The sequence below is a fragment of the Rana temporaria genome, chromosome 1 (assembly GCF_905171775.1).
Source record: "Rana temporaria chromosome 1, aRanTem1.1, whole genome shotgun sequence".
In the NCBI taxonomy this organism is placed as follows: domain Eukaryota; kingdom Metazoa; phylum Chordata; class Amphibia; order Anura; family Ranidae; genus Rana; species Rana temporaria.
The window spans coordinates 233,123,273-233,150,746 of NC_053489.1; the positions used below are offsets into that span (position 1 = coordinate 233,123,273).

Below are 27,474 nucleotides of genomic sequence, written 5' to 3' on the forward strand. Positions count from 1 at the left end.
AGAGGGGGGTTTAAACCTGCCTCCGGCAAGCCGCAGGGCCCTTCCAATCCATTTAATGCGAGAATTCTTTTTCTCTTCCTGACAGAAGCGATGCTCCTTTCTCTGGTGCTGTAATGCTGACTTTGCTTCGGAGTGGCGTAGGCCAGGAAGGGGTTAAAGGGACCAAACTTGCTTGTTTCACAAACAGTGTTTCACCTTTCACATTTGATACTGATTCCTCCTGTCACTGCGCAATCAAATGGCAGGATGCTACTTTCCGCAATTCATCCTGAAAAGGCAGCTTTTTTCCTTCTTTTTTTTTTAACAGCTAAGGCCAAACTTGGCTTGAAAGATGTTTCGCAGCAACTCAGTGAACAAGGCCACTTAAATTAGGCACATCTACAGAAATAATTACGCTACAGTGCTGCAGTCATAATAAAATATATGGAGATGTAAATAACATTTCCCAACTGCTAGAGCTGTACTTTGTATCTTTATAATATATTGGATTTCAGATGCTTCCTGATTCATCAATATACAAAACCCTGGCCAGCTCAGCGGCGGGATAAAGGCATACAGTACATAAGTGACATTTAATTAAACAGAAGCTGCTCCTCTCTGCTGAACTGAGCAATACAGGAATGAATTTGGCCACATGGATTTGCAGATGATGATTTATATATAATTTAAATACGACTCCTGCCGTGCACTCAATTGAGTGGATAAGGAAGTTTATTGCTCTGCATTGCGTGCTTTGCTCATCCGCGAGCAGAGGGGTTAAACCTGCACAGCCACATACATGGAAATTGTAATTGGGTTATTGGCGGTTCAGATTTAGATAAAAAATGTAAAGAATTAGTAGGGAAACAAATAGATTAGCATTTGCTGAGATACATGAGAGCTGGGAAGAAAACATCTATTTTCTAGAGTTGAATGATGGCAGTGCCAGAGGCCACATTGGAATCAACTACTTTATCCTAATTTTATACAAAGGATATGGAATGCACTTCCAGCAGAACTGGAATAGAAGTAAGGCCTTTCATGTCGCATAAAATGCTGGCACCGATGACGCATATTTGCTCATTTTTACCCTTGTACTGCAGCATCTTTGAATATTCAATGTTTTTCAGGAAAACAAAGCTGATGTAACACTACCCAGTGTATAATAAATCCACAGATATATCGCACTGGTAAGTAATTCACAATCGCTGTTCAACTGACTGTTGTACACTATAAAGCAGCCTATGTGAAAGCAAAACAGAACCTTCTGACCATCAGATCACATGAGAACTGTAGAAGGGTAACGGGTCTCTAATGCCTAGGGAAACCTTATCCAAGCTATCATTTAAATGTTTCATAAACGTGTGCTGTAGGTGAGAGAGAAAGAGAAAAAGAAAAAGGGAGAGAACGTAGGGGGGAGAGGGAGAGGAAAAAGTGTGAGCAAAAAAGAGGGAAGAGTTATAAAGAGAGAGAGAGAGAGAGAGAGAGAGAGAGAGAGAGAGAGAGAAAATGGAAAGGAAGGGAAGAGGGGAAGAGAAAGAGAGAAAGAAAATATGTCCACGAAACAGGGTTGCCAACTTTCAGTAAATTTACAAACAGTTTGTAAAATCTGTACTTTTTGCATCTGTCCTTGAATGTCTATTTCGGACATGTAGGCTGCATGTCCGTAACTGACATTCGTGGACAGATGCAACAATTATGGATTTTACAAACTGTTTGTAAATTTACTTAAAGTTGGCAACCCTGCCATGAAAAGAGAGATCAAATAAACTCCCAGGAATTATACTACTTACTGCAGTGACTCTCAAACTGGCCCCATATCTGGAGATGCTACAAGATCCCAAAGGCAGATAGACCCTGAACCTGTAAAGACTGAGTGCCCACAGCCTAGATTGACCTAGACAGACCTACAAGCCCAAGAAAAGTAGATTGTGCCATAAGTATGACCAGGAGCTCCTTGTAGGATGAGGACCATTTCCTGCTATGGTTCCCCAAATACTCAGCAGTGAGACACTTCCCGAGACTCTGTGCTCTCATCCCAGACTTAACTTCTATAGAAGAGAGGAGGAAATGCCACATTCTACTAGAGAGAGGAGCCACTAAAGGTGGAAATAACTGCACAATATGGTACAGCATGTTACATAGTTACATAGTTAGTCAGGTTGAAAAAAGACACAAGTCCATCCAGTTCAACCACAAAAAAATAAACAAACAAACAAAATAAAAAACACAGTACAATCTCATACACCCAACTCCATACCCACAGTTGATCCAGAGGAAGGCAAAAACCCCAGCAGAGCATGATCCAATTTGCTACAGCAGGGGAAAAAATTCCTTCCTGATCCCCGAGAGGCAATCGGATTTACCCTGGATCAACTTTACCTACAAATCTTAGTACACAGTTATATTATGTACATTTAGGAAAGAATCCAGGCCTTTCTTAAAGCAATCTGTCACAGACTAAAGGAGAGATCATGAGAAAAATTGTGGATTAAACCCCCTGGACTCTACTTCCTACTCAAGAGACTAACATTAGGCTTGAATGTACCCAAGACGATCCATCGATCGACTTGAGTACAACCAGCATGCTAGATTTTCGGCATGCAATTATTGCCAGCAGCTATAGTTACTAGCAATAATCACTGTGTTCTGCCATTAGGGACGGCTTCTTGTGCACCCCTGCCGGGAGAACACAATAGCTCCGCTGGAGCGATTCCCCCCATCAACACTGACTGTGTTGATGGGCAAATCAAGCATTTTTTTCCTTGCACCGTCTATGGCCTGCTTTACTGATTTGCTTTGAACTCTGGAAATTTTTCAAGTGCTGCTAGTCATCCAGGACAGTCTAGTATATGACAAATATGCAAAGATGGCAGTTTATGCTTTGCATTCAATGCATGCAATTTGTTTTTCCCTCTCTCTACAATGATTTGCTCCATGTTCTTTCTGAATTTATAGTAGTACTGATGATTATTTCAACCATAGACAGGAGAGGGAGATCAAGCACGTAGGCACAATCCGGCAGCTGAAATATATCTCTTTTGCACTCATCCAAGCATACATGTTTAAGGCTATAGAAGAGAGGTACAGTCCTAAATTATCTTGGGTTAAAAAAAGGATAGAAAATCAGCCAAAAATATCAATCATGACTGAATGTTACATTCCCTGGGATCGGTAGTCAAAAAACATTCAAGCAAGTCTGCTGGATCATCCAGATCGGGAGAAAATCATCTACTATCTATAGACGTGGATCTGGACAACCTTTGAAAAAAAGATATGCAGAAGCTGGACAAGATTTTTCTTTTAAAGTTCTTCAGTTGCTGGATTATCTAGATTGGGTGACAGTTTTCTAATGTCTATAGGTATCTCCTGCCCTGTCATCACAAAACTGATAAGCGCTATATAAATGTGAAAAGCGGAGCCAGGCACTAGTGCTGTATACAAGATGAAAGACAATCCAAGCAAATACAGCACAAGGGCCTAGCTGTACAGCCATGTCAGCATCCAAAACCTGTAAAACAATTCTGTTTTCTGATAAGTGAGTAATTGTGAAGTTTTTTTATTTATTTTTTTACCCAAAAATAAAGTTACACTTAAAAACTTTGTGCCCCATCAACTCAATGCGTTATATATTAAATCACAAAACCTGATGACTGTAAACTAAATAGAAAGGAGTTCAAACAGTTTAACCTTCATCAGCAGATGCCTGTGACTGCCTGGTGATGGATGTAATGGTCAGACATGTGATGAATGGACATTATTATCAAGCTTCTTTTACCAGCTAGTTAATCTGCGTTGTAAACCCAGATTGACCCGAACACTAATATTCATTCCAACGAACTGACAGCTAAACCAGGCTAACGCTTTAGATCACAAAATGTGGGAGCTGTACAATAGGTTTATTTCCATAGTACAAAGACACTCCCCAACACAAAATGTAACATTAACACAATAAAGCAGATTGTATTGCTGCTGTGCCACCCTATTTGGCATGCAAGCAGTTAAAAGGGATAAGTAATGAAAGGAGTAGGATAAGGAGTGAAATCACCCAGAATTTAGACAAAGGCAGCAGTATTAAAATAGAGTCCTATTGAAATGACTGAAAGGGCCTTATCAGACCCTGTCATATCTCTGTCTGAGCTGGTGCCACTGGAAATAGAAAGCTGTTACAGCTGAAAGTCTCAGTGCTACACAGAGCTAGCGTAGGCACGCACAGCTGACAGCACACACACAAGTATCTGCTGAATTTGGACGCAAAAGTAAAATATAAGGGTTAGCCTTATCCTGAGTACTACTGAATGTACAACTAAAACTGCGGATTTAAAGAATTCTAGCAAATACTGATTTCTAATTGCCGCTTATCTGGTTTTATGCTGCAGTTGGCAAAAAACACAGGCTTAGCAATGTATGGCCAGGCTTTACCCAAATGTACCCTCCTTTAGAGCAAGCCCCAGCAATATTCTTTTCTTTACCTGGTGTCTGTAGTCAAAGACGGCTTTTATCACATCATGCAACATCACTGTGAGGTTTGTAGGGGGAAGCATATTTCTCAAGAGTGCCTTCCCAATAAACAGAGTGTGGGCAGGCTATTGAATATCAAGCCATTAGCACTGGGGCCTGAGTAGACAGGCTTCGATGGGTACATGTAGCTTACTTTAGATGTCAGGTCAGAGATAAGTCTTAGGCCCCGTACACACGACCAGTTTCCTCGGCAGAATTCAGCTTCCGACCGAGTTTCTGGCTGAATTCTGCCGAGGAAACTGGTCGTGTGTACACTTTCGGCCGAGGAAGCCGACGAGGAGCTCGACGAGGAAATAGAGAACATGTTCTCTATTTCCTCGTTGTTCTATGGGAGCTCTCGGCCCGCCGAGCTCCTCGGCGGCTTCAGGGCTGAACTGGCCGAGGAACTCGATGTGTTTGGCACGTCGAGTTCCTCGGCCGTGTATACGGGGCCATAAAGCAGAGTTCCACCCAAAAGTGGAACTTCTGCTCATCGGATTGACAGGTATCCTTCCCCACTTCCAGGAGTCTGGGCTGCGGCCTGTGACGTCAGTGCTGGGGTTCCCTCCTCCTCCCCCGGCCGCCGGGCCAGTAGGAGAGAGAAGCAGCCTCGTGCATGCACAGTAGGGCTCCCGGGGTGAAGCTGAAAGGCTACACTGCTGGGTACCCTTACCCGCAATGGCGGCGGCAGCACCCAACAGCTGATGGAAACATCAGCTGCGGGTGCCAACATCGCTAGACTCCAGGACAGGTAAGTGTCCATTTATTAAAAGCCAGCAGCTGCAGTATGTGTAGCTGCTGGTTTTAATTTTTTTTTTTTGGGGCGGAACACCGCTTTAAATAATTGCACATTCAGTTAAATTATATTTGACCTGCTCCACCTACTTTTGCATTCCCATTTAAAGAGGAATGCTATGCCTCTTCTGACATCACACACTTACCTGCCTTTTCACAATCATCTATTGAATACTGGGCTGTTCGTGCGCAGCTCAGTGTGCATTCCTGGCTAGACAGAATCACTGACTCTCATGTGCATGTGTGGGATGATGTCATTCCCCACTGGCCAATGACAGGTCAAAAACCTAGAACCTGGAAGTAGCCATGGACAAGATGACAGTGGCCAGCGAGGGATGTAACCACTGCATCTCTGAAAGATCTAGGTGAGTATTTTCAGGCGGTTAGTTCCATTTTAAATCAAAGCACTTCCATCCAAACTCATGTCAAACCTTTTTGTTCAGTTTTAAACAGTATAGGAAGGGATAGGAAATCGTTACAATGGGGACATAAACAACAACTAAAACACTTGATACTTAAAGTGTTACTAAACCCACAACAGTATAATCATTCTGTATATGCAGTAAAGCATGCTTGTTATACTCACCGTGGAGCCTAAGAGGTTATTTCTTTGAATTGTGTAAAAAAGGCTGTTTGACCCTGTCTTCTCTGATCTTTCCCTTCTTTTACTGTCCCCAATTCATCTCCTGATACTACAGAGCCTTGGAGGCACTCTGCACATACTCAGTTTGGCATGGGGGGGGTGCATGTGATCAGCACAGAGACAATCAGCACTGTCAAGACAGAGGGTCAGGGGTCATGCAGTCTCATAGGACAGTCAGAGGAAAATGAACTCCTCCTACAAGCTTTAACCAGTGCTCAGCCGGACACTGATAGAAGTCACAAGACTATACTGCTGATAAGAAAAGGAATTTAGCAGTTTATAGTTACTAAAATAATTGTATTTCCATGTTCTGTGTACTGTGGAAGACCAGATATAGTGAATGCAGGGTCCTGTGTTTAGTAACACTTTAAGTTTAGTAGGGTTAAAACATTTCAGGTTTTATTACTGTATGTGTCTTCCTCTCTCAGTGTCACCAGTTACCCTTATTTCATCTTCTGGTGACACCAAGACAGGACGTAAGGTAAAATCTCCATAATTAGGTCACTGACCATGATAAAAAAGTCTCATAGAGGTCACAAATAAAGTGAATAGGACTTTAGTGTGATGGTGTGAACTAGAATAACAGGCTTTTTGCCTTGCACTGAGGCTGCTTTTGGATGCCCAGCACAGTCGCTAAGTACCTGGCGTGAACAGGCTATTATTGTCAGATTCCGCATGGGTCGTGATACATCACATAGGGACAGGTACCAAGATACTTACAATTGACTAACCATACAACCCAGCACTTTCAGAAAGAGTAGGAGGATGATTACGGAAAAATCAAGCTAAAAGCAGAGCCTAGGAGTTTTACTTTAACCTTGCAAATGCTCTAAGGTCACATCTAATAGCATGATCCTCTGCCTCTATGCAATTACATTTTCCTTATCTTCTGAGTCACTGAGATAAACCTATAGCGTAACAGCACATCTATATCTATTTTCTTCTTGACCTCACTGGGATTCACAGACGTGCGCACTTTACGGTTTCAGTTTCAGATCACTTACTCTAGTGGGCTCTGCCAATGCCTGTGCCTCTACCTTGTATGTGTCACTGCATATGTTGCCAACTTTGCAAGCTGTTACTAAGCACCTCATGGACTGTCTCCTGACAAAACCTATTAAGCATTGCTGAATGTAACAACTGTCTGCATTGCTATGCTGGATACTATAAATCTATACACCGTTTTACACATTTGTATTTTCACAATAAGCACAGCGCACCTTGTACACCCAGAACTTCTATAGTATATAGTATAGTAATAATATAGTAGAGTATTTAGTAGTTTCCCCCAGTTTTCACTATACTATCATATCTATGTCTGAATCAGAACGTTTGAAACTTAGTGCAAATATGTGGAAAAATAAATAAAAATAACATAAACCAAACAGCAACAATTCTCTGCATTGTACTTACACTTTCGAGGTTCCAGCCCCTTGTTTGCACATACAAGGTGCTTTACTGGAGGATTCTGGGTTCTTTGAAGACACGCCAACATAGTTGCAAAGACTTATGGTCAGCTAGGCAGATGGCAGCACTGCAAGAAGACATTAATATCATTAGTAAGCAGATACTGCTTATCAGGGCAGAAGCACTGTACACTGCAATCCCAATAGTAAACAATGCACAGTCCTAAGGGGGACCCCACAACTCAGACACAAATGCAACAGTTTGCACAAATGTCTCACTTTCCAATAAAATTTTAACAGTTGTATCCCAAGCACTTCCTTGTCACACGGTGCCTTTATCTTAATAGATTTATGCTAGCGCTCACCCCCTTCATTCGCAAAACTGCATACCCGGGCTCCCTATGCAAATTTTTTCCTGATGTTTGCACTACATTCATAACCCAAGAAAAAGAAGGAAAAACATTAGTAAATACATAGAAAGCAGCAGATTTTTTTTTCCCCTCAAGGCACTTGCCTCTTCTGGACTGAATAAAAAAAATCTATCAGCCTTAGACTGGCTATATACTAGTCAAATTTTGTCATTTAAGTCCATTCATTCGATTTTCTGATCATTAGTGGAGCCAAAATTGAAGGTCGTCTTTTCTTGAACTAACAAAGTTCTAACAGGGTATGCGCCTATTTATTCCAAAATGTTAAAAGCAAACACAATTTTGAAGTACTTTTGAACGACCTTCGTGAAGACATCAAATGTACTAACACTTATCCATTAGGTATGTATGACCAACTTTAGTTTGGGATGGACTGAAACTTCAATTGTAAAACATTCGGAACAGAATTACAAAATAAAGCTAACAGACATCAAACGCACTGGCAAAAAGTTCCAGGATATTTTAACAATTGGACAACTGGGTATTCAAAAAGATACCTGTCAGTGTCTTTACATTCTTGCTGAAAGCTGAAGCTAACAGCTATTCGATAGCACAGAGGGAAATAATTTAGACCTCAAATACAGTGATAATTGAACAATTTAAACCCGTCATCCTTCGGGAACATATACTACCAGTAAAACATTGCTTTTATCTTTACAACCATGTAAGGTTATTTACTAAGGGATAACAAATGTTTTCCGTATATAGTCATTGGGATCATTTACTAAAATTGGAGCAAGAAAAATCTGGTGCAGCCCTGCGTAGAAATAAATCAGCTTCCATGGTTTTATTATCAAAGTTTAAAGTGGTTGTAAACTCCTATTGATTAATTGTAAATATAGATATGCCTATAATAAGGCTAAATTATTGGTACTGTAAATACCTCCTAAACGTGTACAATTTAGTAGATATTTATATGCAACTGATGACATAATCGACAGATGTGCTCTGAAGGAATGGCCACCCGTGCTGTTCCTTCAGAGCCCTGTGCCGTGACCAGTGGCACCCGCGTGCATGCACTCCGGCTCCGGCCAGTCACACAGCCGGAAGGAAGACGGGTGGACGTGGCCTCCAGCGCTGACAACGCATCGGTGGAGGGCTTCGTTTGCAGGTAAGCTTCACATAATGTGCTATTATGCGATGCATTCTAGCATATTATGCCTTTACTTTTCAGGTCAGAAAAAAATAAGTCAGCGGTTTACTTCCTTTAACTAAACAAGCTGAAGTTAAAAGCTGATTGGCTACCACCAGATTCTGAGTGCTCCAGTTTTAGCAAATCTCCCCCATTGTTTAAGAACACATAGAAACAATATCACTGAAGCGCTGCTTTTATTATAAAAGGAAAACTGGCCAAAAAAGCAGAAAATAAATAAAAACTTTAGTTTTTAGTGTTCAGACACCCTCTAAGTATACCATGACCAACCAACAAATTCTTCTACTCCTGACATTCATGTTGTAACAAAGCAAAGCATCAACTCTTACCCCCAGTGCACACTGGACACCAAGCCCACACACTAAAACAGCCCACTTTAGTGTGCAGGCTGGTGTGAACAAGCCCTTAGGCAGCTTTTGAGGTGCTTTCCAAGAGTTTTTGGAACGCTAGCAGCCCGCTTTTTGAAGGACACGTGACTCAAAAGAACCATTTTGAGGCACTTTTGAATCGTTTTTCTTGCGCTTTTCGTGTGCTTTTGAGGTGCTTACCATTTCAATGGAGAAGGTCACTTTTGTGGAGCTTTTTTTAACGCTCCAAAGACTCTGCTTTTAGGAGTTTTTCATTGCTCTGCCAGCACACTGTCCCAGTGTGAAAGCATTAATTGATCTTAATGGAAATTAGCTTTCACAAGCATTTTAGGCGCTTTTTTTTTTTGGCGCAAAATCGCCTGAAAGGTGCCTCAGTGTGAAAGGGGTCTTAGAGTTGCCATAAAATGCTAGATCCCATCATGCTATGAGTAACACCCTAAGGGGGGCGATATCAAGTGCTTTTGATAATCTGCAGTAACCATGTTAAATTTCCTAAATGGCTGGGAAACTTTAGGGCAACATGGCTGATAGCAACCTGGCTGATACTCCCATCTTCTTAATGATAAAAGGGGGAAATGAAAAGCACGAAAACTGAAAAGCGCGAATCGTCTCTCACCAAACTTTTATTAACACGAGTATCAGCAAAAGCAGCACAAAGGGTGGCGCCGTTTGAATGGAACTTCCCCTTTATAGTCCCGTCGTACGTGTTGGAGGTCACCGCGCTTTGGTCGAGGTTTTTTTTGACTGATGGTGTGTATGCAAGGCAGGCTTGAGAGGAATCACGTAGGGAAAAATGTCGGGTTTTGGCATGTCAGGAAGACCGGTCGTGTGTACAAGGCATAACTAGCAAGAACATCACAGTATGTTCTCCGGTAATGTAGGTTTGCACACAAAAGTGTTAATTCCACTGCAACATTCATTTTTAGAATGATACGCTCTCCATGCTATGCAAAACACAAGCGATTTGTATCGCTTAAACAAAGCAGTTCAGCAAAACTGATACAAGTTTTAAAAGCCGAAGGACAAAGCTGTTATTTAAAACCAGGCAGGTGTCTGCCAAGCTCCAATTGTAAACCGTCACTTCCCTTTTTTCTTTATTCAGATTCTTAATGAGGTATTCATCCTTTGAAAGATATCTGCACCACCTCCTTAAGATACTAATTTCACAACAAAATCCTCGTTACAGAGTAATTACTCTAAACGCCTGTCTAAATTCCATCTGTCCTCCCGCTCTTTCTCAAAGGCAAATGGAGGAGCTTGTTGTATGTTTTCTAAAGCACCGCTCATTTGTTTCTTTTCATTCACATTTTTTAATTAATGCATGTGTATGTGTGCGTGTGTGTGCGAACATTTGTTATCTGGAAAAAATTGTCAACTAGATCTCATCTGCCGGCCAAAGGTAGAAAGACCATGTCAATCTGTGTTATACAGCAGCTAAACCCATATGGACAGATTCAGCCACACTCTGCAATAACTGATGTGCAGAAATAAAAGAACCAACATCATTAATGCTGAACCCCAGGCAGGTATTAAAAAAAAAGAACAAAAAAATAAAACATCAATGAATGCAATTATGGGTTTCATAAAAAATAAAAAAATAAATCATGAAATGTATTTTAAACACATTTACTATAAATACATGAATCTGCTTTAATGTTAGCTTCTCTTAAGCCCCTAGAATGACAGATCTCAGAATGAGAGAGGGAGAGGCAGTAATTAGGGCCAATCAGGTATCCAGCGTTACATGATACTGATAAGAAACATGATGACAGGAGAAAAGAACAGAGAGATGAGCTCATCAGTCAGTTGCTGCCCCTTCACTGTCCAGTCACAAGTTGGGTGCAGTCCAAGCTATGTTGCGGAAATTCAGCAAAGAAAAGTCAGGTCATCAGGCTGGCTGTACTGTCTAGCAGAGCTGTATAAATCTTAAAGGGGTTGTAAACCCTCAAGGTTTTTGTTTACCATAATGCATTCTATGCATTAAAGTGACACTAAAGGTTTCATTTTAATTTTTTTTTAAAATAACAAACATGTCATACTTACTTCCACTGTGCAGTTCGTTTTGCACAGTGTGGCCCAGATCGTCCTCTTCTGGGGTCCCTCGGCAGCTCTCACAGCTCTTCCCCACATTAGATAACCCCCTAGGGAGAAGCCCTCTCCACAATAGATAACCCCTTAGGAGAAGAGCTCCCCGAGTCCAGCATTCGGCGTCCATAGCCGCCGATTGCAGGACTCGGCCCCGCCCCTGGGAGCCAATGGCTGCGCTGCTATCAATCTATCTAATGTACAGCCGAGAACCCCGGGCAGAGAGACTGTGTGTCCTCGGCGTGGGACATTCCAGGGCTCAGGTGAGTAAAACGGGGGGCTGGGGGGCCACTGACTGACAGAAGTTTTTTCACCGTAATGCATAGGATGCATTAAGGTAAAAAAACAGGAGGGTTTACAACCCCTTTACGGTGAAAAACTTCCTGTTATGCAGCAGCCCCCCTTTTAATTACCTGAGCCCCATAATTCCTACGACAGGAACGAGGCACCAGCTCTGGCCGGTGTCTTGTGTCCTGATTGGATAGATTGATAACAGTGCAGACATTGGCACCCACTGCTGTCAATCAAATCCAATGATGCGGGCACTGGGGGGCAGGGCCGAGTCCTGTTGTCTGTGTCAATAGACGCAGCAGCAGGACTCGGGAGCGCACCTGCACGGGTGTCCCGAATGAGACCGCTTCTCCAACGGGGCACTCGAGAAGAGAAGGAGGCATCAGCGCCGCTGAGGGACCCCAGAAGAGGAGGATCTGGGCCACTCTGTGCAAAACCAACTGCACATAAAAGGTAAGTATGATATGTTTGTTATTTAAAAAACAAAAAGAGGGTTTAGTAACCCTTTAGGACTGGACAGAAATACAAATCCGTTTGCACATGTGACAGATTCCATATTTGTATCTCAACTGTGTATTTAGTTGCTTGCCACAGGTTTATCTTTGTTTACATGCTGCTACTTCCACCAATGTAGTAGTTACAAGGTGGTAATATTGGCATGTAAATACTTTTATAAAAGCAGAATGTGAGCTATATTGCCATCTGATCGCTTATAAGGTGCTTTTTTTGTGCTTGGGGAGTAAAGTTTTGCTTTAACTAGCAACCAGCCCGATATAGACTCTGCCATCTTTATCTGGTGTACGACGTCCCACCCCTATGGCTGGGCAGTAGCTAGTAACCATGGCCTTGATATGAAGAATAGGTCTGAGGTACCCCTTTCTTTGTATACAGCTGGATGGGCGAAAATGGTAATCTGTTTAGTATCTCTTAGTCTAATCAGATACTACATCGATGTTGGTAAATATAAAACAATACACTACCGATTCTGTTGGAAGCAGAAAATGACCAGCAGCACATTCACGGAGAAACCACTTACCACCTCTAATGATGTCACTCTGTCACTGGCCGGACCAGCAAGAGGTCACTCCATTGTGGTTTTGCTCCTGGGAATCTTTATTTGAAAGGGCTCTGGGCAGCAAAGGAACATTGTCCATGAGGTAAACCGGAATTATACTTTGGTGAATCTGGTTTTACGGGGTGTGAGATTGTACAATCAGATGGAATAAGTATGGCCCACTGTATCCCTCAAAAAGAGGCTCCATTTGTGGCTCAAACCTCACCATTTACTCCAGCTTGCTCCTGCTCAGATTAAAGTGCGTTGCTGATTAGAAGCAGAGTGTTGGATGGCAGTACAAGTGGAGGAAGCAATGACTGCATGAGAGAGCACAGTGTGATGCCAATCAGCAAGAGTGCACACCAAGAGCTTCTCCCTTCTTTTTATACACTGGTGGGAACTATAACAATTCTGCCTCAGGCTTCTTAAAGACATAAAACCACCCTGATCATGTAATGTCATTTTAGCAAAGCACTCATGGGACAGACCATCCCCCACCCCCCCCCCCCTTTTCTTAATTTCAATACGAAAACCTACAATATACAGAAAAACACTTTTTTTGTAGAAAACATGCATGTAGAATAATCAAAACAAGATATGCAGGATGCCTATAAAATAAATAATAAAACACGAGTATATGCAATGTACCCATAGCAAGCACATTTTAACCAGAATGAAATATGGTTGCCAACTGATTAGTATAATGCAACTGTACTTTAAAGAACAATTCCAGGCATGGCATATTTTTACATAGTTACAATGGTCCAGCTTGCACCAATGTAACTATGCATATACAGTACCTGGCCCATGCTCCTGGAGGCTGGAAACATTGAAGTAGACACTGCTACTCTAGTGATCTCCACTTGCTTTTGAGTCCAGTGCCGAGTGGCTGGCCTGATGCATTTTGAACACAAGAGGTCAGCCACTTGGCATGGGCACAATTCAGAGAATGCTTTGCATTATCTGATTGGAGGAGGTGGAGAGTGTGACATCGCTGCCCCACCTCTCTACCTTGTCCAATCAGAGAATGCCTTTCATTCATTCAGAAAATGCAAAGCAAAATGCTGAGCTGCCCAACCTCCTGTGTTTAGTAACCAGGAGTGCAGCTGCTCAGCATGGGATCCGGAAGCAAGAGGAGATCACTGTAGTAGCAGTGTATACTTCAGTGTTTCCAGCTTCCAGGGGCATTGGTCAGGTATATACATAGTTACATTGGTCCAAGTTTGAATCAATGTAACTATGTATAACTTAGATTTATGCAAGCTTGGGCAAAAAGGCATTAACAGATAGGCTAACTGCACACGCAGTAATGATTTCTTTATAACACAGACACCAATGTAAGGCCCCGTACACACGTCCGAGGAACTCAACGGGCAAAACACATCGTTTTGCCCGTCGAGTTCCTTGTGAAGCCGCCGAGGATCTCGGCGAGCCGAAATTTCCCATTGAACAACGAGGAAATAGAGAACATGTTCTCTATTTCCTCGCCGAGATCCTCGTCGGCTTCCTTGGCCGAAAGTGTACACACGGCCGGGTTTCTCGGCAGAATACAGCTCCGACCGAGTTTCTGTCTGAATTCTGCCGAGAAACTCGGTCGTGTGTACGGGGCCTAAGCCTGTCTCCAGGCTGCTGCCCTTCCACTGTTCAATGGTAGATGAGTTTCTTTCCATCTCTCTAAACAAGCATGTATGCATACGCATTCTGTTTTCCCAAACAATTTACAATAAGGATGCAGCCACTCACATAAAAATAAATAATGATTGTATTCTATGAAGAGAAGTGCTCTCACTGAAACTTGATTATGCTCAACTAAAAAACAAACAATCACAAGTAATAAATGTATTATATTTGGAGTTAAAGCTTTTCTACACCCCAAAAAAAATTTCTTGCTGTTGAGAGCTCCATTAGTGAGGTTCTTTTACTTCCTGTCGGGTAAAAGGGGTGTTCCCAGAACAGGAAGTGACAAGAAGCTTTGCGTACAGATACACTTTAAAGTTCACCTTTCCAATAGAAGTTTTAAAAAAGGAGCTTTTTTTTTTTTTTTTTTAAGAAGCTTTTTTAAAGTCTTGCGTGGCCTCTCCCAAGCCTACCTAGATGCCAGGATAAATGCCTCCAGAACTGCAGGAACAAACACTCCAATGGGTTCACGTGTGTGCAGTGCACTCTTTCCCCCCCTGCCGCAGTAGTGGCTGAGCTCAGCATTGTGTGACAAAGGGAGAGAGAGCATGCACAGGTTTTCAACCTGGCGAAACACAAGCTTCTGCGGTGCTGGGGGCGCCTGTTTCACTTATGGCATGTCCTGGCTATGCAGGCTGGGGAGGGTTACTTTCTCTAGGACTTTTGACAGGCTTGGGAGAGGTCGCTGTCGCCACAGGTATAACATAAAGACCCCTTTCACACTGAGGCAGTTTTCATGCATTTTAGCACTAGAAATTGCCTCTAAAAACACCTGAATACTGCCTCCCATTCATTGCAATGGGTGCCTTTACACTGAGGCAGTGCACTTGCGGGACGGTAGAAAAAGTCCTGCAAGCAGCATCTTTGGGGCCCCTGCCCATTGAAATTAATGGGCAGCGTTTCGAAAGCACCTGGAAAGCGCCACAAAACCAGACTTTTTTTTAAGGTCAAAAAGTGCTGCAAAAGCGCCGCAAAACAGACCAAACGCTTTTTAGCAGCACTGCAGTGTGAACGGGTTCTCAAACAAAGCTCCTTTTTTGAAAGTTGCAGAGGCTATTATTAAGTTATAGTAATAGTCAGATTGTGTGAGGTTACTAGAGTGGTGTAATAAAAGACCTGAAATGGGAACACAAAGGTGATTCAGTCTTCATAAGAACTCTCAACCACTCAGATGCTGTTCCTCGTAGTTATATTTCATAAGGGCAGGACAAAACTCAACATAGTGTTTTACCATTTAAAAACAACTTTTAATAAAACCACAGTAAAGAACTCACATTTACAGATGGAGGAAATGCGTAGAGGCGGAGCCTGTGACCTTATCGCATCCAACTAGGAAGCAGTTCACGAGGCACTGGGGACACAGGGCTGTGGAACTGTGGATGTTTCAGTGATCCAGGGATTGTCCCCCTTTATCATACAAGTGCTTTACTTGCATGCACCAGGACAGTGCATCTGTAAAAGTGAGTTCTTTAATGTGGTTTTATTAAGCTGGGAATGGTTGCGTTTTACTATTTTAATTTAACTATCCACACAACGTTTGTACATTCTTTCTGTGCTTGCAAGGGTTTCTCCTGGGTACTTAACCCTTTTTCGGCCACTAGCGGGGGTTAAAAATCGAGCCGCTATACCGTCACTGCCCCATGTGAAAGGGGCCTTAAGCCTGGTACATTACACAATATTTTTTTCATTCAACCCACTGACAGCTCTGGTCGGAGCTTCTGTACCAACGATCCAATGTTAGTGCAGCGATCTCCAATGCTGTTCTTTTATGAACACTCCGGTCAGTGCTCTCCGCCATAGGCTGAGAGCGCTGATCGGGAGTCGGTCAGCTGCCATACACACAGGCAGAGTGTCGTCCGGTTTTTATTGAACCGGCCGATGCCACCCGATATTTGGCCCGTGTGTACTAGACTTTAACAGCTTACACTGACAGTCTGTAGGAGTCCTGCATGGCACCCGTGATCTGCTGATCGCAGTTGTAATGTTTTCCAGGCTTCTACAAAAAAAAAAGAAAAATAGTAAATGCACATTTTTTACCTGCAAACCTGTGCATTTATTTTTATTTTTTAAGTGAACTTATTCTTTAACTTTATTTGCAATCTACAAAGTGACACTTTCATGTCTTTGCACAGCAGCGTGGTGCGTCATGCGGAACTGTGGTGACATATGGTGCCTTCCAATACCCTGCCATAAAGTTCTACATATCTGCATTTTACCGCATCTACCGGCTGTGTTGCAGTGTAAATGGGACACATAGAAAATAATTGTGGCGGTGACCTGTAATGATCCAGTGCAGTTAGACGCAGTTCACCGCACTACAGCCTTTACAATACTTGGACTAATCCTACTAGTACTTTTGTTATGTGTAGAACATAGTAGGTTCTCTTTATGAAGTCATCACATACTGCTTCTTTCAATCAGAAACCTCCGATCTGGAGAAAAGGGCAATACTTTGCATTTGTGGCCGAGCTTCTGGGAAACGCTTGCCGAGTTTATTAGCCGGATTAGCTGGAACTGTCCCCGACAAAAGGTTATCCTGCTGCACTGAAGTGTAGAGGTTACACCGGACATGCTATGCAGAGGATATGCTTTCATTTTGCCTGATTTAGTCAAGCTCAATAGCTGGGACGCGGTGAGGATACATTGATGGCTACAATCAGCCCTTAGGGGCAAGTTCATTGCAGCTGTTTTGTGAGAGGGATTAATCAGTGAGAAAGCAGAGAGATAGCATCTCTTGACATGAAGTGATCCTGGCAGTTCTGCTAATCATCAAATTAGATTTTCTGCTACAGTTGTCTATGCATAACTAAATCTGCAGTTGATGGGGTAGAGTGGGGGAGGGACTGGGAAGAATAGAGAGGAAGAGCCACGGGGGGGGGGGAGGGAGAGAACATCACAGGGAAATGAGCACACGGGGCACTGCCAGAAATCACATGACTGCAGATTTATAAAGCATCTTTGATCTCCGACGCACATGCAAGAATTAGAAACCTAAGACACAACAACAGTTCTAATTTAGGCTTTTTGGTGTCATTCAAAAGGGCTGCAAATCAATATTTCAAATAGAATAAAAAGAACAGATCAGTGCCCTTACTTGATTTATCCTGTTACTGGTCCCTACAGGATTTCTTAAAATTATTTATTGCCAGCCTTGTCTGTCAGGTCTGACCATCTGCCAGCTCTGGCAAGAAACAGAAGGGCTAAGTTGTCAGAGCATCTCTGGTCCATTGCAAGTTCATGTGCCCTCCATGACCCCCAGACATCCCTTGTGGAAGAGAAAAGTAAAACCCACTGCTAATCATTTACTGTACATTCCCATACCCTGATGCCACTAGCTGCCTATAGCTCTTTATACACTTGCCTTTTTACAGCCTTGTTGTGTAGTTAAAATCGATGTCACCCATAATATATTTTTTCTACGTCTGTTCACATTTTTGTATTTTATAAAACAGACTTCCCTTCTGCGCATGCGCAAAGCACCCTGCTTTTTAAGTGGCTCAGCGGTGGGGGAAGGAGGAGGGGGGCCGAACTTCCCAGTGATCTCACCACGGTGAGATCTCTCGGAAGTGAGAACGGGTACCTGTCAAAAACAGGTACCCACTCCCCCCCGAAAGGTGCCAAAGGTGCCACCGGAGGGGGCAGATAAGAGGAGCTTACACTTTTGGGTGGAACTCTGGTTTAAGAATACGATCATAGTTCATTCAATCAGTTAGCGAAATGACAACAAGAAACAGAGATGTGGTTGACGACTTACAACAGACGTAAGATGTGGCAGACGACTTATGCTCATATCATAACTATCAATCGAAATTCACGTCCCGTGTGTGGCATGCAATTATTCCTATAGAAAGAGATCAATTGTAAAAAAAATCGATCATTTATAAAGGAATGTATGGTCACCATTAGGCAATCTCGATATATTCTTGATGTTTTACATTAATAGAGACTACCAAGTCTATTATTTATTAAGTTAGACTATCCTACCTGGTAGACTTGAGCAAAGATCAGAGATTAACAATATATTGTAGCTCTATGAAGCAGGTCACTTCCTCTCCCAATGACTAGATGTCAGTGGGACAGGAACTGGTGAGAAATGTCTGCAATGGCAAAAGAGAATGCAACAAAATCCACCTGTGAAAATTAGGCACTTCAACCTGAAGTTCCCCAGCCTCGCCTGCAACCTTCAAGGACCTACCGTATGTCCCAGAAGGCTGCTGGACAATTCACAAAGCTCACATGGCACTGTTTACCTTTTTTTTTTTTACTTTATTGAAGCATCACAAAATTACATTTCACCAACTGCAGTTCAGTGACTTGCAGTAACATGCGCTGAGGTGCGGTATAAGAAAAAAAAAATAAGTATGCCTTAATTTTTATACAACGCATTGAAACCCTCCTCAATGCAGCATTATAGCATTGTGTGAATGGAGCCTATGGAAACTATTGTTTTTTAGCCTGTGGTGATTGATACAAATCCCTCTATAAAGCTAGTTTGTGAATACAACATCATAGAACGTTTGTATATAAATACACCATTCTGCAACCAACTGTTATGTGTACAGGTAAAATAACATGTATATTACTGTGTTCCAATTCAGAGAATGGTGTGACACTAATTGTGTATAGTACTTATCCTTAAAGCTGTGGCAGATTGTACTAAATGGGTCCCTACTGATCCCAAATTAATCCTAGTGCTGATGACTAATTTAATGCTAAGTACTGGGACATTGTACATCTCACGTCCCAACAGCTGATGCAAAGTCCTGTCCTGAGAGAGTTCAACAGGAAAGCTGAGCTGGTCACCATGTATACAAGCCATACGGAAATGGCCAACTTCATCACAGCAACCAGAGAATGATTGGCTAATATGAGCAACATAGGCACTTTTGTTTACACTAGTTTTTGTAAAAATGCTCTCATAATAAAATGTATATCAGATTTACTTTAGTTTATATATAAAAAGGGAAAAAAGCAGTTTTTCAAACATGTTATAATTTGAAAGTGTAAACACAAAAAACAACTTTTAGTATATTGCATGTGCCAAACATTAATTACAGTACACTACATACTGCTCATTGACTGCCCAGATGCTACATACTGCTTACTGACTGCCCAGCCACTACATACTGCTCACTGACTGCCCTGACACTACATACTGCTCATTGACTGCCCTGACACTACATACTGCTCACAGACCGCCCAGCCACTACATACTGCTCACTGACTGCCCAGACAGTACAGACTGCTCACTGACTACCCTTACACTACATAATGCTCATTGACTGCCCAGACACTACATACTGCTCACAGACTGCCCTGCCACTACAAACTGGTCACCGACTGCCCTGCTGCTACATACCATACAGCTCTGCAATGCCATTCCTTGTTGCACTGCATACTTTTTTGCTTACTTTTGTATTTATTTAACCTCATAGCTATAGCTCCCTTGTATATGCTTAAAGTATGGCATTAGGTTAATGACATGTCTCTTGTAAAACTATACCAGTGCTAAAAAAAAAAGATTTTCTACATTCAATGTTTTGCCATCCTATAATATCCATTTAAACCTGTTTTATTCTGTTGCAGTGAATTAACTGTTGTATCCCTTTTTACTAATAGACTGCTCAAAATTTTAATAGAATCTGTCTCTGTATTCCAGATTTAACAAAACCTAAACCCAGAGCCGTTATGTTATTGTGTGGCATTCGTAAAATACAAGAAATACATTTAGCAGCAAGGTGAAAAATATGTATTAGAATAGACTTCTGATTTAAAAAGAACATTAAGGCCCCTTTCACACGGGGCAGCGGAGGTGCGGTGGCGGTATAATGGCTCGATTTATAGCGTCGCTATACCATCGTATTTACCGCAGTATTTGGCCGCTAGCAGTGTGGTTTTAAGGGTTAATGCGCCTTTGCAGAGGCACATTGCCAGCGGTATTACCGCGGTTTCCCATTGACTTCAATGGGAAGGCGCGGTATAGGAGCGGTAAACACCCCGCTCCTATATCGCTCCAAAGATGCGGCTAGCAGGACTTTTGGAGCGGTCCTGGTAGCGCACCGCTTCAATGTAAATAAGCCTTCGGCTTTCACATTGAAGACTGCAGAGCACGATTTTTTCAGGCGGTATAGCAGCGCTATTTTTAGCGCTAAACCGCCTGAAAAACATGTCAGTGTGAAAAGGGCCTTACATGCATTAATGATGATAAATTCCCTTTAAACACTTTGGGATAATATAAAGCCCAAAAGCTACTTTCTATGATTATTCTAATTGTTTTCACCATTAGGTATGGATGGTGATTTGGGTGAAGAAAAGAGAAGTACAGAAAGAGAAAGAGACCCCACCAATGTAATGGTCCCCGCAAACCTATAGAGTTTGGGGAACAATTTAAATATTTCTTTTTAATTTGGTTACAGTTTGTGTGGTATAACTTAACCCCTTTGTTTCCAATCCAATCTTTTTAAAGCTTAAAACAATACTGATCAATTGTCAGCTCGAAAATCCTGTAGATTCAATTATAATTTTAAGTAAATGAAACAGCGAAAGGTGTGGCCATATCAAATATTAAAAAAAAGAAAAAGAAAAAAGAAAAATGTTGATTGAATTTAATCAACACAAAAATCAGTGGGTGTGTGGCCAATGCATTTTTTTTTTTTTTGAAAGCCCCTATGGAGGAAAATAAAGTACAAAAATTGCTGGAGAAACCATTTAAAAAAGACTGAGGCCTCGTACACACAAGAAACTTGCTGTTTTTTTTTTTTTGCCGAGGAAACCGGTCGTGTGTACATTTTTCGACGAGGAAACTGTCGAGGAACTCGTCGAGCCAAAAAGAGAGCATGTTCTCTTTTTCCTCAACGGGAATGGAGAAAATTGGCTCGCCGAGTTCCTCGACAGCCTCACAAGGAACTCGCCCGAGCAAAACGATGTGTTTCGCCCGTCGAGTTCCTCGGTCGTGTGTACGAGGCCAGAGAGTACAATTGTCTTAGCTATTGCAGTCTATGAAAAAAAAAACACACTGTAGGTACAATGTACAAAAAAAAGTAGGTTACTTGGGCTAACGGTGCCATAGAAACCATAGATGGCAAGCCCTGCTGAGACACAAGAGGGCACATGTCTTACTTGAGAACACAGTTTCCCGAATGATTCATATACAGGGCCAGCTGTGCAGAACAAGCAATTCATCATCTATTGAAATCCAATGATGCTGCTGGTCAAACCAGTGGTAGTGGTATGCACATCTCACATCTCAACAGCTAATGCAAAGTCCTGCCCTGAGAGAGCTCAACAGGAAAGCTGAGCTAGTCACCCAATAACTGTATTATATATACAGTACAAGTCATAGGAAAAGTTCCAAATTCATCATAGCAACCAATCTGACATCTGCCTGTAACAGGTATACTCCAAGTAATTCTGGTAGCAGCAGCTATTCTAGTTGAGCATGGGCACACAATTGTCATGCTGTTCAAGTATATTCTCCATTATACTCTGGAGCCTCCAGGTATAATTAGTTTAATATTACGTGGCATTAATTGCTTCTGCACAGATGTCAATGTAAATCACGTGGCGAAATCGCAAAAAGTAGTACAGAAACTACTTTTTGAAATTGGTGCATCGCCGCAGATGCGGTGTCGCACCAATTAGGATGGTGTCATAGCCGGCAATTGCTGGCAAATGCAGCCGATATGACATGTCAAATCGCGTGTCAAAATGCAGCAGTGTGAATCAGGGCTTACTGTGAAGAAGCCTTTCCCTATTTGAGATTAAATCTCTATTCCTCCAGATGTAAAGAGTGCCCCCTTGTCCTCTGTGATGACCTTAAATTGGGGGTTCACCCTTAAAAAAAAAAATTCTAGCATGCCATTCAGCATACTAGCGCAAGCTACAGTATGCCTTTATATTTTTTTTTTGGCGCCATACTCACAGTTTAATTGCATAGTAAAGTTTCAGACTCCCCGCGGGGAATGGGCGTTCCTATGCAGAGGAAACGTGATTGACGGCCGGCTATGGCGCGTCACACTTCCCGGGAAGAGCCGAAATAGGACTTTGCTCTTCACGGCGCTTGCGCAGTCAGCTCTGATGTCTGTGCGCAGGCGCCGTATAGCGCCGTGAACAGCCGAGTCCTACTCCGGCTCTTCTCGGGAAGCGTGACGTACCATAGCCGGCCGTCAATCACGTTTCCTCTGCATAGGAACGCCCATTCCCCGTGGGGTGTCTGAAACTTTACTACGCGATTAAACTGTGAGTACGGCGCCAAAAAAAAATCTAAAGGCATACTGTAGCTCGCGCTAGTATGCTGAATGGCATGCTAGAAACTTGTTTTTCAGGGTGAACCACCGCTTTAAAGTGAATAACTCGACACCAAGTTTACTATATGGACCCCTTATGTATTTATACATTTTGACCATATCCCCCCTTTAATCTCCTCCTCTCAAGTGGCAAACATTTTATTTCCTTTTTAATAGGCTTATATTTAGACATGGAAAAATATATATGAACTTGAGGTGACAACCCCGGGGCAAATGTATGCTCCTCTCAGGGGACAAAATTAGATTCGCTGTGAAAACTCAGCAAGACCAATTGACTTCTCCCATGACAATGACTGGATGTTTGCCATCATATAAAAATAGCTATAAAAAAGTATATAAAAGTAATTCTTTTCAACACAATTGGCTGTTTTGGTTGATGTTTACCCAAACTCTATGGTTATCTATCAGGGGGCCAGCTTCGATGTAAGACTAGTTCATTTCAATGGCAAGAAAAAGGAAGAGAATGTGAACGTTCAATGTCATTTGCCAAGGATTTCCACCTCATTACTGGAATAATACAACCCCATTTGTTTACAAAATGAATATTTTTTAATGTGACAAAATACAACCATATTTTTCCCATATGTATTTATTTATAGCCACTGCAATTTGTGACTGACCTCTAACACGCTGTTTCCAAGAAACAAATCCAAAAAACAGAACATGTCAACCATGTTCTTCCGGCTGAATAGACACGTTCAATTTTTAATCATTTCGATATTTGTGATTTGCTGTTGTGATTTACAACAAGCTGAGGTAGTCCGTGGCTGTGGAGCGTCTTATCCCAGCCAACCTGCCAGGAGACCAGCGTTCAAAGATTCGTAATTACACTTGTACACCTAAAGCAGCTGCATAACCAACGTAGATTTTGAGTTTTTAGCTGAAAACATTTTTTGCCGTCTAATGTACCTCTAACAAGTTACAGAACAGGTTGCCCTTCACTTAAACAAAGTGTGCGGTTCACCTCAAGCTGCAGCATAACCTTTTAATTCCATTGACTCTATCCACTTGCCCAGCCTCAATTAAAAATACATAAGGGTATTATTTATTCAATAAGACTTACTTATGTGAAATATAATCATAACGTCTCAGCAGTCCACTGAGAATGAAGAAGGCTGTGTGCCAAGGTGGGAAGGACAGATTGTGGAAGTTTAAAAAGCTTGCTGCCAACATTTTTACAGAAAAGTGTAGAGAATATTTCCTGAATAAATCCATGCTATTTTTACTAGGTGTAGTTGCTTAGAGAATGAGGACGGAGCAGATATTTCAAGGAATGTTTGGACTGGAGGCTCGGATTTTGAAGGTTGAGAATGAGATCAATAGATGTACTGAAGCTCTCCCTTTCTAATCAGAACCATCAGTATCCCTTTACAGTGAAGGTCTACTTCCAACCTGATACTGTAATATAGGACAAGTAAAGGATATTTTTTTAAATAAAATAATTGATTTAAATAATAAAAAAATAAAAAAATGGTGACCTCACTTTGCTTGTTGCCATTGATAAATAACATTTACAGGTTTTACATTTAGAAAATATAACATTTTTATTTTTTTAATTCTCAGAAAACAAAAAAATTAAATCCCCACTAAGGCAAAACAGTTGAGTACTGTACTGTCCATGATTTTTAATTGCCACTAATAGTTAAATTATCAAAATATTTACCCCCTTCTTCTAAGATCCAAGATCTACAAAGGGTATCAAGAAATTGAACAAATGAGAGAACACTGCAGGAAACACATGCTAAATGATAGAATTATTACTGCACTACTATCCCACATCAATCATATTCTTTATAAATGTAAAATTAGTTTAAAGGGAAAATATAAAGTATTTCCACTGAGCACATATTTTGAGTAGGAAATGCAGTGTTCAATTAAACCCAACACCAGGCTACTATGGAGGTTGCTTCTGCAAACCTTTGCTGTTGTGGCTCCCTTTTCCCCCCCAAAGTCCCTGACATAGAATAAGAATACAAATTACGCATTCTGACTGTTCTGCATCTTAGTTAATGACTCAAAGCATTTAATCCAGAAGATCAGCATGGCAGCCTGTCAATTAGCTATTTCAGTTCATTGGGAATACTAGCCTACCTGTTTCCCTCTTGACAGGCTCGCAGGCAACAGTTTTATTTTTTTATTTTTTAATGAGAAGCACGGGTTTGACAAAAAAAAAAAATATATATATATATATATATATATATATATATATATATATATATATATATACTTACCTTTGTGAGAACTACATCTTTCCCCTGCCAGCTCTAAGATGGGTAACTGAGTGATTGAACACTGCTGATCGCTAAGCTCTCGGTATTCAGGTCTCACCCGCACCCTGCTCTGCCCCTACAGCCACCATGTGGCACTTATAAAGCAGAAAGCAGGGCCTTCCATATTCAATGAGAAAATATGGTTGTTTTTATGTACTTATACAATTACAAAGTACACAACGTTTTCAAAAAAGCTTAAAGGGGTTGTAAAGGTTCGTTTTTTCTTTCTAAATAGGCTCCTTTAAGCTAGTGCATTGTTGGTTCACTTACCTTTTCCTTCGATTTCCCTTCTAAATGTTTTTTTTCTTTGTCTGAATTTCTCACTTCCTGTTCCCCCTCAGTAAGCTTGCCCCCATCATCCATGGGGGTTAGTCAGCCAGAACAGCTTACTGAGGAGGAACAGGAAGTGAGAAATTCAGACAAAGAAAACAAAAATTTAGAAGGGAAATCGAAGGAAAAAGTTAGTGAACCAACAATGCACCAGATTAAAGGAACCTATTTAGAAAATAGATACTGTAGCTGCTGACTTTTACGATTAGGGCACTTACCTGTCCAGGGATCCCACACTGTCCGCACCCAAGCCAATTCCTGAATCAGCTCTCGGGTGCTGGTGCAGCCATCTTGGGTAAGGGAAACCGTCAGTGAAGCCTTGTGGCCCTGTGCATACGTGAATCACGCTGTGCTTTCTCAAAGGGCCAACTGTGGCAGGAGCCGAGCTTCCGGCTGAGTTTACCGTTGCAAACTTAGCAGGAAATGGGAGCGGGTACCTGTCAAAACAAGGTACCCACCAACCCCAAATGGAGGGGACGAGGAGGCAGGCAAGCGGAGCTTTCCCCTTTTGGGTCGAGCTCTACTTTAGCATAAAATGAATTATATCAGGATCTCTTTTACATGTATAGAATATTTAAAAGAGAAATAGTTAAAAAAGTTTGATTAAAATAAATTTCCTTTATGTCCTTGCCTTCGACTTGCTAGTGTTACAACAGCTTTCTCTAGAGGAGCATCATTTTCTAATGGTTGGCTCAGTTCAGGTTTGTGCTGGTAATGAACATAGGGCTTGAAAATTCCCTTATGTTTTACATGCCCAAATTAATGGCATTAAAAATGCAGCAGAGAAAAGTCCTTCCAAATGTTCTACTAAGTTTCATTAGACACTCAGACAGGCAGAATGTATTGGTAAAGTGAAAATGATTACTACTAGTGAGAGGTCAATGTGAATTAAAAAGTGTAGGTAGTATTATTCAAAGTGGTTTTCTCTTCAAAACTCCTATTGCTTAGTTTTGAAAAGGTTAGGTAGTTATAAACTGTCTTACTGTTTATTGGAAAATATATCTATTCACTTCCTACCTAGAAGCAGTTATCATCAAGGTAGAAAGTGAGGAAAAATCTTCAGGGCTCACATTAAAAATTACACTGATGGCACAGCTGCTGGTGCGTGCTGGGTGGAAACAGTGCCAATGCACCGATTCTGGCACACCACACTGGGGCTGATTTACTAAAACTGGAGAGTGCAAAATCTGGTGCTGCTGTGCACGGTAGCCAATCAGCTTCTAAGTTCAGCTTGTTTAATTACGCTTTGACAAAAAAAAAATGGAAACTGATTGGTTTCTCTGCAGCGCTGTACCAGATTTTGCACTCTCCCGTTTTAGTAAATCAATCCCATCGCTTTTTTTTTTTGTTTCGTCCGATGACATTGCTGTGTGGTAGTTTGCTTTGCAACCCTCTGCAGTGAAAAAAGTACTGCATACAGTACTTTTGCAACACAATAGTGTGAACTGTCCTCATAGAGAACAAGGCTTTATGCCTGGTGTAAACAAACCCTAATGGAGAACTAACGTGTTTCAGGGGTGCACCCATTTCCTCTGCACCCCCGAAACGCGTTAGTGGTACCCAGTGTTGTGTGCATGTCCATGCACTGTGTTTATGGCCTTTTGTCAGTTGCATTTGGTGAGTTTTCACTTTTATACAAAAGTTTCTTATTATTAAATTATTTCTGGTAATGCACTAGGTGTGTACTAATAGGATTTAAAAGAAAAAAAAAAGGATAAAGCATGGAACACTGGACTAGGAACATTTTTCTTTTTAAAATAGAAAATCTATAAAAAGCCTTCAACCTGGTGCAATTAGTATGTGTTGCTGTCCTCAAATGAAAGTCTGAGCCTTGTCATTGGGAGGAACAAGTCCCTTTGGTAATGATCACCTTGCCCAAAACAGGCAAGGTTCACATGGTCTCTGCAGGTGGCTCGGGACACTGATATTCTGACGTAGCCGGCTTTTCAGCAGCTTTGCCTTAACAGTGATCCTCTCCGCTGACAGACAGCATATGACCTATGCGTAAAGATAAGGCAATTATTCCAGCACTTTGATTATTATTATACCCTTCTAGATTGTAGGCTCTAATGAGCAGGGCCCTCTGATTCCTCCTGTATTGAATTGCATTGTAACTGTACTGTCTGCCCTCATGTTGTTAAGCAATGCGTAAACTGTTGGCGTTATGTATAATAATAATATTAATTTAC

General features: G+C 41.6%; 1 protein-coding gene across 1 annotated transcript in view; it reads right to left on the reverse strand.

Annotated features, from left to right (window-relative positions):
• FAM222A (family with sequence similarity 222 member A) overlaps positions 1-27,474 on the reverse strand; it is a 104,201-nt gene that overhangs the window by 23,964 nt on the left and 52,763 nt on the right. Inside the window, exon 2 of the mRNA XM_040351687.1 lies at positions 7,331-7,451. Within this exon, the coding sequence (XP_040207621.1) occupies positions 7,331-7,412 (82 nt within the window). The 5' untranslated portion in view covers positions 7,413-7,451. The remainder of the gene's footprint in view (positions 1-7,330; positions 7,452-27,474) is intronic.